Genomic DNA, 12,387 nt, shown 5'->3' on the forward strand with positions numbered 1-12,387 from the left:
AAAAAAAGAGAGAGATTTACAGAAAGTGTAACATACCTGTACCACAAGTGAAAAATAGGCATAGCAAATCATTGCACACTGCACTCACTCCCTGTGGAAGGCACCCAACATTACGTGGCTTTCAGCCTCAAATGCTCCTTTAAGGCAATCCCTAATCCTTGAAGCACTGTGCTGGGCCCCTCTAGTAGCCCCGGCTCTCTGGCAGCCCTGCTCTCTGGCTGTGGCAAATTCAGCCAGGCGTTGAACCTCGTGGAGGTCCATTCGTCACGGAAGGTTTCACCCTTCCCTTCACAAATATTATGGAGGATTCAACGCGGTTATAATCGCTGGGACGCTGCTTCCCCCACGTCTAGCTTCCCGTAAGAGACTTCTCCATCTCCCCTTTAAACGGCCAAAAGCACACTCCACATCATTCTGCCTGGGCTCAGCCGTGTAGAACCGGTCCTTGTTCCTGTCAAGCTTCCCTGTGTACGGTTTCCTGAGCCAAGGCATTAACGGGTAAGCGGGGTCTCCAGGATCCATGGGCATTTTGACATCCCCACTGTGATCTTCCTGTCTGGAAAAAAGTCCTGCCTGCAGCTTCCTTAACATGCCACCTGTTCCGAAAGATGCGTGCATCATGCACCTTTTCCAGGCTATCCTGTGAAATGTCAGTGAAACGCCCACGGTGATCCACAAGCGCCTGGAGAACCATAGAGAAATACCCTTCCGGTTAACGTACTCGGATGCCAGGTGGGGTGGTGCCAGAATAGGAATATGCGTCCCATCTATTGCCCCTCCACAGTAGGGAAACCCATTTGTGCAAAGCCACCCAGAGTCCTGCACATTCTCCAGAGTCACGGTTCTTCTTAGCAGGAATGGTGATGCCCTGCAAACTTGCATCACACCACTATTCCAACGGTCGACTTTCCCACTCCAACTGGTTTGCGAACCGACTCGGAGCTGTCTGGAGTTGCCACTCCAGACTGCAATAGCCACCTGCTTCTCCACTGACGGGCAGCTCTCAGTCCTCGTGTCCTTGCGCTGCAGGGTTGGGGGGCGAGCTCAGCACACAGTCCATGAAATGGCTTTCTCATCCTAAGCTCTGCAGCTACTGACGTCATCCCAGACCTTGCATGACGATGTGATCCCACCACTCAGTGCTTGTTTCCGAGCCCAAAGGCTGGAGTTCCACGGTGCAGAGCATGTCCGTTACTGCCACAAGCAATTTAGTGTCAGGACGTCAGCCAAATCTATTTCATCATCTGAGCTCTCCTCACTGTCACTTGGAGCAAAGGAAAGCTCAACTGCCAGACGTGATGTTGCTGGCAACATTCATCAGCAAAGTCCTCAGCAGCTCGGGCCCTCATTTCTTACTGAGATCACGCGGCAGACTCAACAATGCACCCAAACGGTGAAAAGGGAATGATGCACGACGGGTCGTTGGAACAGGAAGCGGAATGACCGCACCTTCCGTCCCTTTCCCAAAACGCCAAAAGGACCGAAAAGGGGTGCCCTATGGGAAGCTGCCCACAATGCACCACTCACAACAGCGGCAAATGCTGCAAAATGTGGGACACACTGCAGCGCTGGTCGCTGTCAGTGTGGACAACACTGCAGCGCTGGCCCTAACACAGTGTACGACCACAGCTGTAACTACCAGCGCTGCAAAAATGTAAGTGTAGCCATACCTCAGAGAAAATTCCACTATTAAAACAAACAAACAAACAAAAAAACCCACTCAACATTCTCTCTTCTGGATTCCCAGTGCACTCCCTTACACAGGGAAGGCCTGCCCCAAATTCATTTCTCATTTTGTTTTATTTGGACATAATTGCACAAAAGGATTCCTGGTGAAAAAAAAATGGGTGGCTTTAGAGTAACAAAAAGAAGGGAAGAAAAGGAGCTTTGTGGAGGAAAGACAGTTAAGAGTGTGAGAAATCCTGGTCTAGTGGCTGAGAATAAAACTAAGAGTCAGAAGTCACAAGTTCTAGTCTGGCTCTGCCACTGTCTTGCTACATGGCCCACAGTAAATCCTTTAACTCCAGAGCCAGATAATGAATTTATTCAACTGCTGTGCCCTGCTTTAGCAGTGCAGAATGCCAAAACACCCCAGTGGAGATTTCCCAGTGTGAGAAGTATGCAGATGGAACAATGTTATGGCAGGTTCACAGGACTCTCTGTAATTCCCCAGATAGTCAAAACTACATACTAATAATCTCCAGTTGTGTACAGCTCCTTGGAGGTCTCTAATGTCCAGAATAATTTAAAGTACCCTCCTATGCTGGGTACACCTTGGAAACTGGACTTGTGCCTAAATTTCCCTACCTGGAAAAATGGGATTTATTAGCTACTTCACAAGGTAAATGTATCTGAAAGGCTTAACTAATATTTGTACAACCCCATGAGGATCAAGCATGAGATAGCTGCTGAGTACTGCCAGCAATCTTTTCAATGCAGAGACAAGAAACTACACGAGTTATAGAGAATATTCCAGGGGAAGAAAAAAAAAAAAAAAAAAAAAAAAAAAAAAAAAAAAAAAAAAAAAAAAAAATCTTACTACTCCATACATATTAAACACATGCTCAAAGAGTAAGTTGGCTCCTTTTCCTAAATTTTCAATTTTGATCACTCAAATGCTTTTTACTTTGGCCACTGTTTTCCAAGAGCTAGTAAAATATCACCTCATATACACACTAAGCAGAACAATAAATAGTCACATTCTCCATAAATCAGAAAGAAAGAACTAACTTATTCTGTTAGGATAGCTCATATATCACAGTAAAAAATCTTACTGACCGGAAATAGTAGAGCTATACTATAAAAAGGTTATTGTTTTAAAATGAATGCTTTCCCTGAAAGCGTGTGTTTAGAAATTACACATGGGAAAATCTCAAAACTTCATATAGCTGGTCACCTTTTCTTCTTTCACAACCTCCCCATAAAACCTGCCTCTGTCATAATGCCTGCAGATTGCTCCCATCCGACACTGGATAGGCAACTGCTAAGTGGAGCTGCAATTTTTGCTACATTCTTTTCAGAATATGGTTCCCTATCATCTCAACTTGCTCAAACTCTGTTTGGCTAGCAATTGTCATGTAGACAGTCTGTACTCTAGAGCACCCACAATCTTCTTTGTCATTTGTCTGTATAGCACCTAACATAATGGCACCTTACAGACAGAATTTTTTGGGAGAAAATACTACTAATTTCTGTTTCTTGAGGTTAATATTGTATACGTAAGTTGGTGGAAAAGTACAGAATGTTATTAGTTTATGGTGAAGTTAAGCATTTGCACCTGCATTTGACATTGACCAGTATGTTAACTTAGGTAGACCCCAGTCCTGAAATTTGATCTGCAGAGATTAAAGTTTCTGTATTTATTTTTAGAAGGATTTGGGGCCATGTTTATATTTTGAGACTAATGATGAAAGAACTGTATATATTCTGGACGAGAGTTAGTTTTGTGGTGTTATGAAATATGAATATTTTTAGACTTGAAAAGTGGCACTCAGATGTCGGGAGGGCCTGTACAAAACTCAAACAGATAATTTGATTTTGCTGGACAGACAGAGGAACACAAAGATTAGACTGAAAGTATGATTAGAAAAAGCTACTTTTAAAATCTTCATTTTTAAAAAAATATTCAAAAATGTCAGAAGGTATTCTAGTTGAAAGCAAGATCTAATCCTAAAGATTTGAAAGCATGAGAATTTCTCTCTTCTCTTTTCAATTACAAAGGGGTTCAAAAATAGCCTTAAACTATGGAGAGCCTACTACTTCTCCAGAATAGACAGCAGGCTGGCTGGGACTAGAACCCTAGTCTTACAGATGAGAAGAACAAAGAACTCTACTAAAACTCTCTACTGCTCACAGGCAACAGACAGATCTTTACATTGTAAAGAGCAAATAGCCATCCAGTAGACATATAGTGGAGAACTGGGCCCACATTTGCAAAAAATGTAGCATTTATCTGTGCAGAGTGTGAAGTGGCTATAAAACACTACCAAATCAGAACAGTGTTGTCTCTCCCCCCTGCCCTCTCACACACACTTGTTTTGCGCTAAGTGTATGTAAAATCAGTACATAAAGTGCAAGGCAGTAGAGAACCAAGTCTACCATGATCAGTGCTGTTCCCACAAAAGGGAGCAGCAAACTCCTCATCGGTTTCAAAAAGGGTAGGATGAGGCCTCAAAGCTAACTACAACAAAAATCATTAAGTAACATTGCTTCAATTACAACCTATTTTTTTTCAAGTGCACAAATTTAACCTTAAGGAAAGTCATAAGAAATAGTGACAAACTATTTTTGAGGAACATGGAGACAGAAGTTAGTAGTTTCAAATCAGGGCTTTTAAAAAAAGACAACCTATAATGCGCAGAGAGTTTGGCCAGTTTTCTCTGAAACATTTACCTTTGTTAGAGTAAATATAGCAATCTTGGACAAACTACTTTTTGTTGGGTTTCATGGGTTATTGATACGGGGGAGTTTTAAATAGGATTTTATAATGAAAGCTGGAAGCTAGATGCACTCATATTTTGGAGATGCACTAGGCTTTTCATAATAGAGGACATATTTTAGTGTCAGTTTCACCTACTGGATATAAAGATTTTTAAATCTTGTATGTTCAGCTTATATGCAAGCAGTTTATATGTAAAGCAGGCCAGAGTACAAAATACTAAATGCCTGTCATCCCCAAAATGTAAGGTTTGTTGCTATTATCCATGACTGGGGGGCGGAGGGAGGCATCACCATAACATGGTATTGGTTCATTTAGTAGGTATAACCAGCATTCTGAATATTGATTATAATTGCTGGGTGATATGTGACTTGTATTTTGGCAATTACGCAACATTTTATGATTAAAACAACAAATCCCAGATATGCTGTAAACTATTAAAAACCATGGGTGTCAGAACTTGACCTATTCTTAATGGTATTTATAACTTAGTCTATTAGAAAAGAAAAATCTGTTTTAACTTTATATTGTTCTAGTGCAATCACAGACAGTAATTACAAAACCAGACAATTCCAGAGCATAAATTAAAAGACGCAGAAAATAAAGTTGAATAGTTAGACTCTCAAAAAAGGTACACATTATAAACTTTTAGGATGAATATTTCTTTTTGCCCAAAGAGAGAGGGTAATTTCATATCACAGCTGAAGAAGCTAAATAGAGAAAATGGAAGATTACTTCATCTTTTTTAAATAACTTGTAGATCCACAATTCCTTTTTTTCCAGAGCATTGTTTAGTTTAGGACATAAAAATGTATTCTTTCCTATGCAGCTTTCATGTATCCTATAGATACTAGGGTCTCAATTCTCTACTACATTACACCTTGAGTAATAATTTACATCTATGCAGAGGAAATATATAGTGCTACCACTACTGTAACGGAGTGGGAAAATCTAATTTGGTAACATAGCTGCACTGATGTAAGTGACTACTGAGGGAAGAAGGCAGTGGAGAATCAGGTCTCAAGCATTCTGCACTGAAGAATTAACTATAAAGACACTCAACACAGTAGTGAAACAAGTAGTTTGTGATTCCACTGGACTACAGCTTCATAATTACGACTCAGTTCTTACCTGAATCCAGGCAATCGGCAAGGATTTCTCTATGTCCCCCAAAAGATTCACCCTCCCATTTATTACCCACAATCTTAGATGTCAAGGCTATCTTCTCTCATGAGAGTGGCTAGAATTACTAGCTTCTGAATCAGCAAACCTGTCATTATAGTCCATGTTAGGATTTTTTAATATAATTTTTTGTAAATGATTTATTAATGGTACTCAGAATGTTAAAGTTACATGCCCAAAAAGAAATTTGGTCGTCTTTTTTTGGTAGATAAAATTAAGTCTTTTAAAAATAAAGTTGTATTGAACACAAGACATACTTGTACAGTATGTATCTTGCATGGTTGGACTTATGTTTTGTCATTCAGTTCACTTATTACTTGTTATGTACTTTTCTCATCACTTAAAAAACCAAAGACCACTCCACATTCAGAGACACCTATGCTTTCTTGTTAAAAGACTGGGATGGAAAGGGAGAAGATTCTTAAGTGAATATGGGTTTGTGGTAGAGCCTCTGCTCCAGCATGGGTAAACAATAAAAATCATGTTCTTTTAAAAATTTTAAATAAAATCTATATCAAAGCATCACCCAACTATTAAAATAATTTCAAAATATTTAGTAGTACGTTTGCTGCCAACTTTTAAAGAAAGTCAAAGCACTGAACTGGAAGTCACTGGCTAAGCACATGGAACCAGAGTTTGCTGAACACCTAAACCAGCTTTTGAAAGCAGTAGCCTCTTCTGCCTGTGCAAAAAGAGTATTTTCTTCATTTCAGCTTATTCCACTAGTTCAGCTCAATGACTAGTTTGCTCAAATGAAGCCAACTTTGAGTTGAAAATGTAGGAAACATTGTTTTCTGTCTTCCATTCCATGAATAAACACTAGGTATAAGAAGATAAAATCTACTACCTCTAAACTCATGAAGGACATGGTCTTCAGCTCAATTCAGCATGGATACTACTTTTCGTTTAATAAATAAATTGTAAATGAAAATCATGTTTTAATAAGAAAAAAATTTATCCAGCACATTTAACTTTTATTTAATTTAAAAAATGTTGTTTGTGCATTTAATTGAATTCCAATTTCCATAAAAATAGAGCTTGAATAAAAAAATTAATAAATAGGAAACATCATTCAGCATTATTTAACATAAAAAAAGTAAGACAAGAATTTGAATAGATGTATGTTAAGATATATAACTATATAGATAGTGTATATCCTCCTGGTTAGCAAAAAAGTATTTAGTGTAAAGACTGTAATTAATTCAATGTGTTTTAACAGTTAACAACTGAGAGTCAACCTCTCTAAGAGAATAATCAAAAAGTAGAAATGCAAAACAAGATTAAATAATTTAAAATCAAGGTTTCCTCCTTGCTGGTTAAAATCAGTGATTCAATTTCCTTTGATTCAAATCAATCCATCCGGCTCTGTGGCTTTAAGACTTTATGTTGGGGATGGGGAGAACAGAGACACTGCTGTTGCTGCCTCTTATCCACAAACTCAATTGGGACAAAAACAAACACTAGTTTATGTTGTGTGGTTGCTTTTCGTCACCAATTCCAGAAACAAGCTTCTGAGCTGACTTCCACTTAAAATTTTGGGTGTCATGACTGACTAGTACGTATGAAAAACACTGTCCTTCCACCTTAGTTTCCCCATGTACAATAAATGGCACTGAACAGCAGTTACTCCCCAATGTGCACTTCACAAGTCAAGGACATACAAAAGTCCAACGTGCACTCTATAAATAATGTTATACTAGAAAACTGGAGGGAGAATTTAGCAAGTAGAGGGCCCAGTGAACAAAACCAAGGGCAGGCCAGTTTTCATTTCCAGTGTTGAGCAGAACTGCCTGGTCAGCAGAGAAACACAGGCGTCTCAAGGGCAGATCAGCAGTTACAGGAAGCAATTACATTTCACTTGTCCACAGTAGATCTTATTTTGTCCCGAACTGCTGCACAAAAAGAGATTTTCTAACTTATTTCACTCAGCCACCAAACAACAAGGAAGGAAAAGGAAAAGCAATCAAAGAAGTGATGATTCCAAGGGCCTCACAAATTACTTTCACAGCTCTGTCTGCCTAACAAGCAAGGGATCAAGGCTGTTATATTACCATTACTAGTCAAGTGGTCTATTTTCCTTGTTTGCTCAAATAAGAATGTAAATGTTCTGACAACTTTTCAGCAACTCAAATAATAAGAATATAAGTGTCATTTAAACTCTTCTGGACAATCGCCTACATGCTATTGCAAAGTTGTTTCTCTCTAAGTTTTCTTGACATTATTATAAGGAATATATATTCAAATAGATTGAGTTCACTGAAAAATACATACACCCCCTGCCCACACACACACTTGCCTTACACCTCACGGTGGAATCTTAAATTTATTTCACATTTTAAGTATCAAATCAACATGTGGCAAACGTGTACCAAGCAGTATGTTTTTTGTCTTTTCTGCCACATGAGACTGTTCTTCAGTTTGTCTCCTTCAGCTCCTTTAAAGGAAACTTAATGTTTTCATCTAATGTTTTCCTATAGTATCTCAGTAGTGGCATAATGAAAAAAGTCTCTGATTACCAATACTTTAAAAATTGGTCAAACTGAAGTCAATTACACTAAATCTTAGTTTGGAATAAATTAAAGAACATAGTATCAGAGGGGTAGCCGTGTTAGTCTGGATCTGTAAAAGCAGCAGAGAATCCTGTGGCACCTTATAGACTAACAGACGTCTGTTGGTCTATAAGGTGCCACAGGATTCTCTGCTGCTTTTAAAGAGCATAATTCAACTACTATTATATCTCTGTACTGCAGATCTCAACACTTTCTATGAGATAATAGATGTAGTATACCAATAACTTTCTGTAAAACTGCAGTCACTTTTCAGACTTTCAACTATGTAAAAAACAGCACACCTTTTGAACTTGAAGTCACCAATAGTGATTAATCTATTCAGTTTACAAATAAAAAATTCTTTTCTCACTACCAGCCCTAGATAGTCAATCTTGTATTTGAAAATCAAGTTTGTTCTTTTGGGCTCATCCAACAGTTTTATTTGTAAGGGGGGCAGAAAAAAAATCAGTTCCCTCTCATATGGTGGTACTAGCTCTCCAATGTTAATAAGAGTAGGTAGCTGTACAAGCTTAATTTATTCAAGTAAGCATATGACTTAATAGACCTAAGCAGAAGGCTAATTGATTACAATAGTACGAATTTCACTCAGAGTAGAATCATACCAATCTGTTATCTTTAAGCAGATACAGTACTGTAAAAGTAGAAGGAAAAACTGTATAACCCTTGAGAAAAAGCTCCTATTTTCAGATTTGCAGCTAAATATTGAAGCTTTGTTTTTGATTAATACTTTACTTCCAGGAATCTGTCTCCATTTTCGATTCTGTGCTTTCTTGACTCGGTTAGAGATTTTAAAACATTTAAATTTCCATTCTCTCCCCCAACCTCATCGTAGTGGATTTCAATTCGGAAGTTACCTATATTAACAAGTATCATACTTGTCTCTTATCCTTGCACTTTTCCTCTGAAGATGTCAGAGAGCTTTAAAAAGGAAGTCAAAGCACAGCTAAACCCATTTAATATATGGGAAAACAGGTACAAAGAAACAAACTGATTTGTGCAAGGCCACACAGCAGGCAAGTAGGAGAACTGGGAACAGGGGAACAGAATCAATGTCTTGCAACTCCCAGGCCAGCTTCCCATTCTACTGGATCACAAGAAAATCTTTTAACGTAATTACACCTTGCATAAAACAAGTCCGTGTGGTTTGAAGCATTTTATTAATGGCTGTTACTTTATGCCAAGAGTCATACTGCTTTCATAAGTTATCTTAAAGGGTATTTTGGTGCCAAACTAGGATGCCATTTCATTTGTGTCAGGGACTGGGTTACAAACAGGGGCAGAAGAGGTTACAGGCCGCCTCTTTCGAGCATTACACGTCTGCCTTTCTGAATGTGATGGAAGGACCAGAATAATCAAAAAGTAGTTGTAAGAGGAAAGAAAAAAAACCCGCTCGCAAGCGTGCACTCGGGTGCCTTTAAACCCACGCCAGGGGGCTGCAGCCTCCGGCTCCCTGTGGGGCATGCTCGGGAAGGCAAAGCGGCAGGGAGCACTAGTGAAAACGCCGTTAGCTCAGTTCACCAGGGCCCACCCGCCCTGGCAGCGCTCTCCAGCTCCGGGCGCGATCAGCTGGTGGCACAGCGCGGCGGCCGAGCTGGCTCTTACCAGACAGACACCCCCTACCCCACCCCACCCGGGGCCGCCGCTCTGCTCCCGGCTCCGCCGGCGCCACGGGGCCAGTTAACGGACCGTCTCAACGGCCACCGCGGAGGGTCAGCGCTGCTGGCTCCGCACCAGCACGCTCGCCTCACCCAACGCGCGCGACGCCCCGAGCGGGCCCAGCACAGCTGGCTCGGGGACCCGCACAGAAACACCCGGCGGGGGGAGGGGAGACTGCGGGGCCTGCAGCCCGAGCACGTTATCAGGCGGGAGGAGGGGGGGAGAGCGTACGAGGAGGGGCTCCGGGGCGAAAGAAGCCGCACACAGCCCCAGTGGGGCGCTGACCGACCCCCACAAGTTCCGTGACACTCCTGCGGAGCCCCCGCCCTACCTGCTGCATCCCTCACGGCCCGGGCACGGTGCGGGTCCCGCTCACCCATTCACTAAGTAGCGGCGTCAGCCCAGGCCTGGACCACAGACCCGATCCCTTCACTGTCCTCCTCCCGGACCCTACTCGGACTCCCATTGGCCTGGGCCGGCCAGGGGGCAGACGTTCCAGAGGAGGCGGGGCTTCCCGTAACGAGCTTCCCGGATGCCAGAATTCTAGGGTTGTGGGGCCATTACAAGCGGGGTGGGAGGGAACCAGGGCAGTTCCATTATGCTTGTAAGGCGCTCCCCCCCCCCCCCGCGTCTGCGGGTGTTTGGAATATTCTGCCGGGCCCTTAAGGGTGGGGGGATGGTAGGCTTTTACTCCTCTTGCAGGATCGGGCAGCGAAAGGTGCCATTCCCTGTTGCACCTGAGAGGTCTTGGAGGGGATTAGAACGTTCTAATCCCCGGGGATGAGTATGGAATGTTCTATCCCACCTGCAATTCAGGAGTCTCTCTCTGCCTTGTCAGTGCGGGTCCATAGGACCTGTAGCTGCGGAGTCAGAGGCGCTTGTATCGGGTTCCAGCGGGGGTGGGGGGTTGGATTATTCTGAGCCTGCCAGCAGACCTCTGCGTGTAGGGCGGGACAGTTGTTGAACCGTGCTAAACCTCCTGTAGCCAGGGAGGGGGTTTCAGAGTTTTCTAATCCACTTTCAACCGCAGAGAGTGGGAGAAAGGGTCTTTGGAACGTTCCGCTTGCAATCAGGGATGTCCTGTCACACACTATATAGCTGCTTTGCAATCAGCTGGTGAGACTGCAGCTTGCCTGGATAGCAGGCTGGAGTTAATCTAGCTAGCACAGGCCAACTCATGAGTACAAGCAACCCCATGAAGGCCTCTGGTGGGGTAACCAGACAGCAAATGTGAAAAAGCGGGATGGGGGTGGGGGGCAATAGGAGCCTATATAAGAACCACACACCCCCAAATCAGACCTGTCCCTGTAAAATCAGGACATCTGGTCACCCTGGGTGCATACCTGAACTGCTAGTCCATGCCATCGCCACCCAGGCTGCTCTGTATCCACAAGAACAATAAGGAGGCCGGTGACATGTTAAAGACTAACAGATTTATTTGGGCATGAGCTTTCATGGGTAAAAAACCCTACTTCTTCAGGTGCATGGAATGAATATTACAGATATAAATATACAGACACATGAAGAGAACGGAGTTACCTTACAAGTGGAGAACCAGTGTTGACAGGAGCAATTCAGTCAGGGTGGATGTGGTCATAGGTGCCAACTTCTGCTGGTGCCAGGGGATGCTTGAACCCCTCTGCCCTGGGCCCCACTCTGACTCTGACTCCACCCCTACCCCCCTCCCTGCCCCTATTCCAACCCCTTCCCCAAATCTCCACCCCAGCCCTACCTTTTCCCTACCTCCTCCCCTGAGTGTGCCATGTTCCCGCTCCTCTCCCCTTGCTCCCGGAGTTTGTTATGCCATGAAACAGTTGTTTTGCAGAGGCAAGCACTGGGAGGTAGGCAGAGAAGCAGGGATGCAGTGTGCCCAGGGGAGGCGGCTGAGGTGAGGTAGGGAGAGGAACTTGGCTGCCAGTGGGTGCAGAGCACCCACTCATTTTTCCCCGTGGGTGCTCCAGCCCCAGAGCACCCACAGAGTCAGTGCTTATGGATGTGGTCCACTCTCAGTAATTGATGAGGTGGTGTCAATACCAAGACAGGGAAAATTGCTTTTGTAGTGAGCCATCCATTCCCAGTCCCTATTCAAGCCCAAATTAATGGGGTTAAATTTGCAAATGAATTGTAGCTCTGCAGTTTCTCCCCCCAAGAGTAGCTGTGCAGGGGAAGAGGAAGTCAAGTCCAGTCCCTCCCGAGCCTGGCAGATAGCAGCTGGAACGCAGTGAATGGTAGGACTCCCTGGCTGGGAGCCCTGTCCTTCCAATAGCTAGATTTTATGGGGGAGGTCTGATTTCATGGTCCGTGACATGTTTTTCACTGTCCTGAATTTGGTAGGGCCATAGCTATCGGCCAAGATGGTCAGGGATGCAACCCTATTCTCCAGATGTTTCTAAACCTCTAACTGCCGGAAGCTGGGACTGGATGACCAAGGATGGATCACCTGAAATTGCCCTATTTTCTTCATTCTCCCTGAAGCATCTGGCAGTAGCCACCGTCAGGCAGGATAGTGGGTTAGATAGACCCATTGGATCCAGCCATTCT

At 43.1% G+C, this 12,387-nt stretch overlaps 1 protein-coding gene across 3 annotated transcripts in view; it reads right to left on the reverse strand.

Moving 5' to 3' along the window:
• Positions 1-10,311, reverse strand: part of IL6ST (interleukin 6 cytokine family signal transducer) — a 69,844-nt gene extending 59,533 nt beyond the window's left edge. The window contains exon 1 of one of the 3 annotated variants that reach the window (XM_075066949.1): positions 10,178-10,311. In XM_075066949.1, the coding sequence (XP_074923050.1) occupies positions 10,178-10,226 (49 nt within the window). In that variant the 5' untranslated portion in view covers positions 10,227-10,311. The remainder of the gene's footprint in view (positions 1-10,177) is intronic. The other 2 variants (XM_075066950.1, XM_075066951.1) reach the window with 2 other exon arrangements.
• Between the last annotated feature and the right edge of the window lie 2,076 nt (positions 10,312-12,387).

The sequence above is a fragment of the Chelonoidis abingdonii genome, chromosome 6, assembly GCF_003597395.2.
Source record: "Chelonoidis abingdonii isolate Lonesome George chromosome 6, CheloAbing_2.0, whole genome shotgun sequence".
Taxonomy (NCBI): Eukaryota; Metazoa; Chordata; order Testudines; family Testudinidae; genus Chelonoidis; species Chelonoidis abingdonii.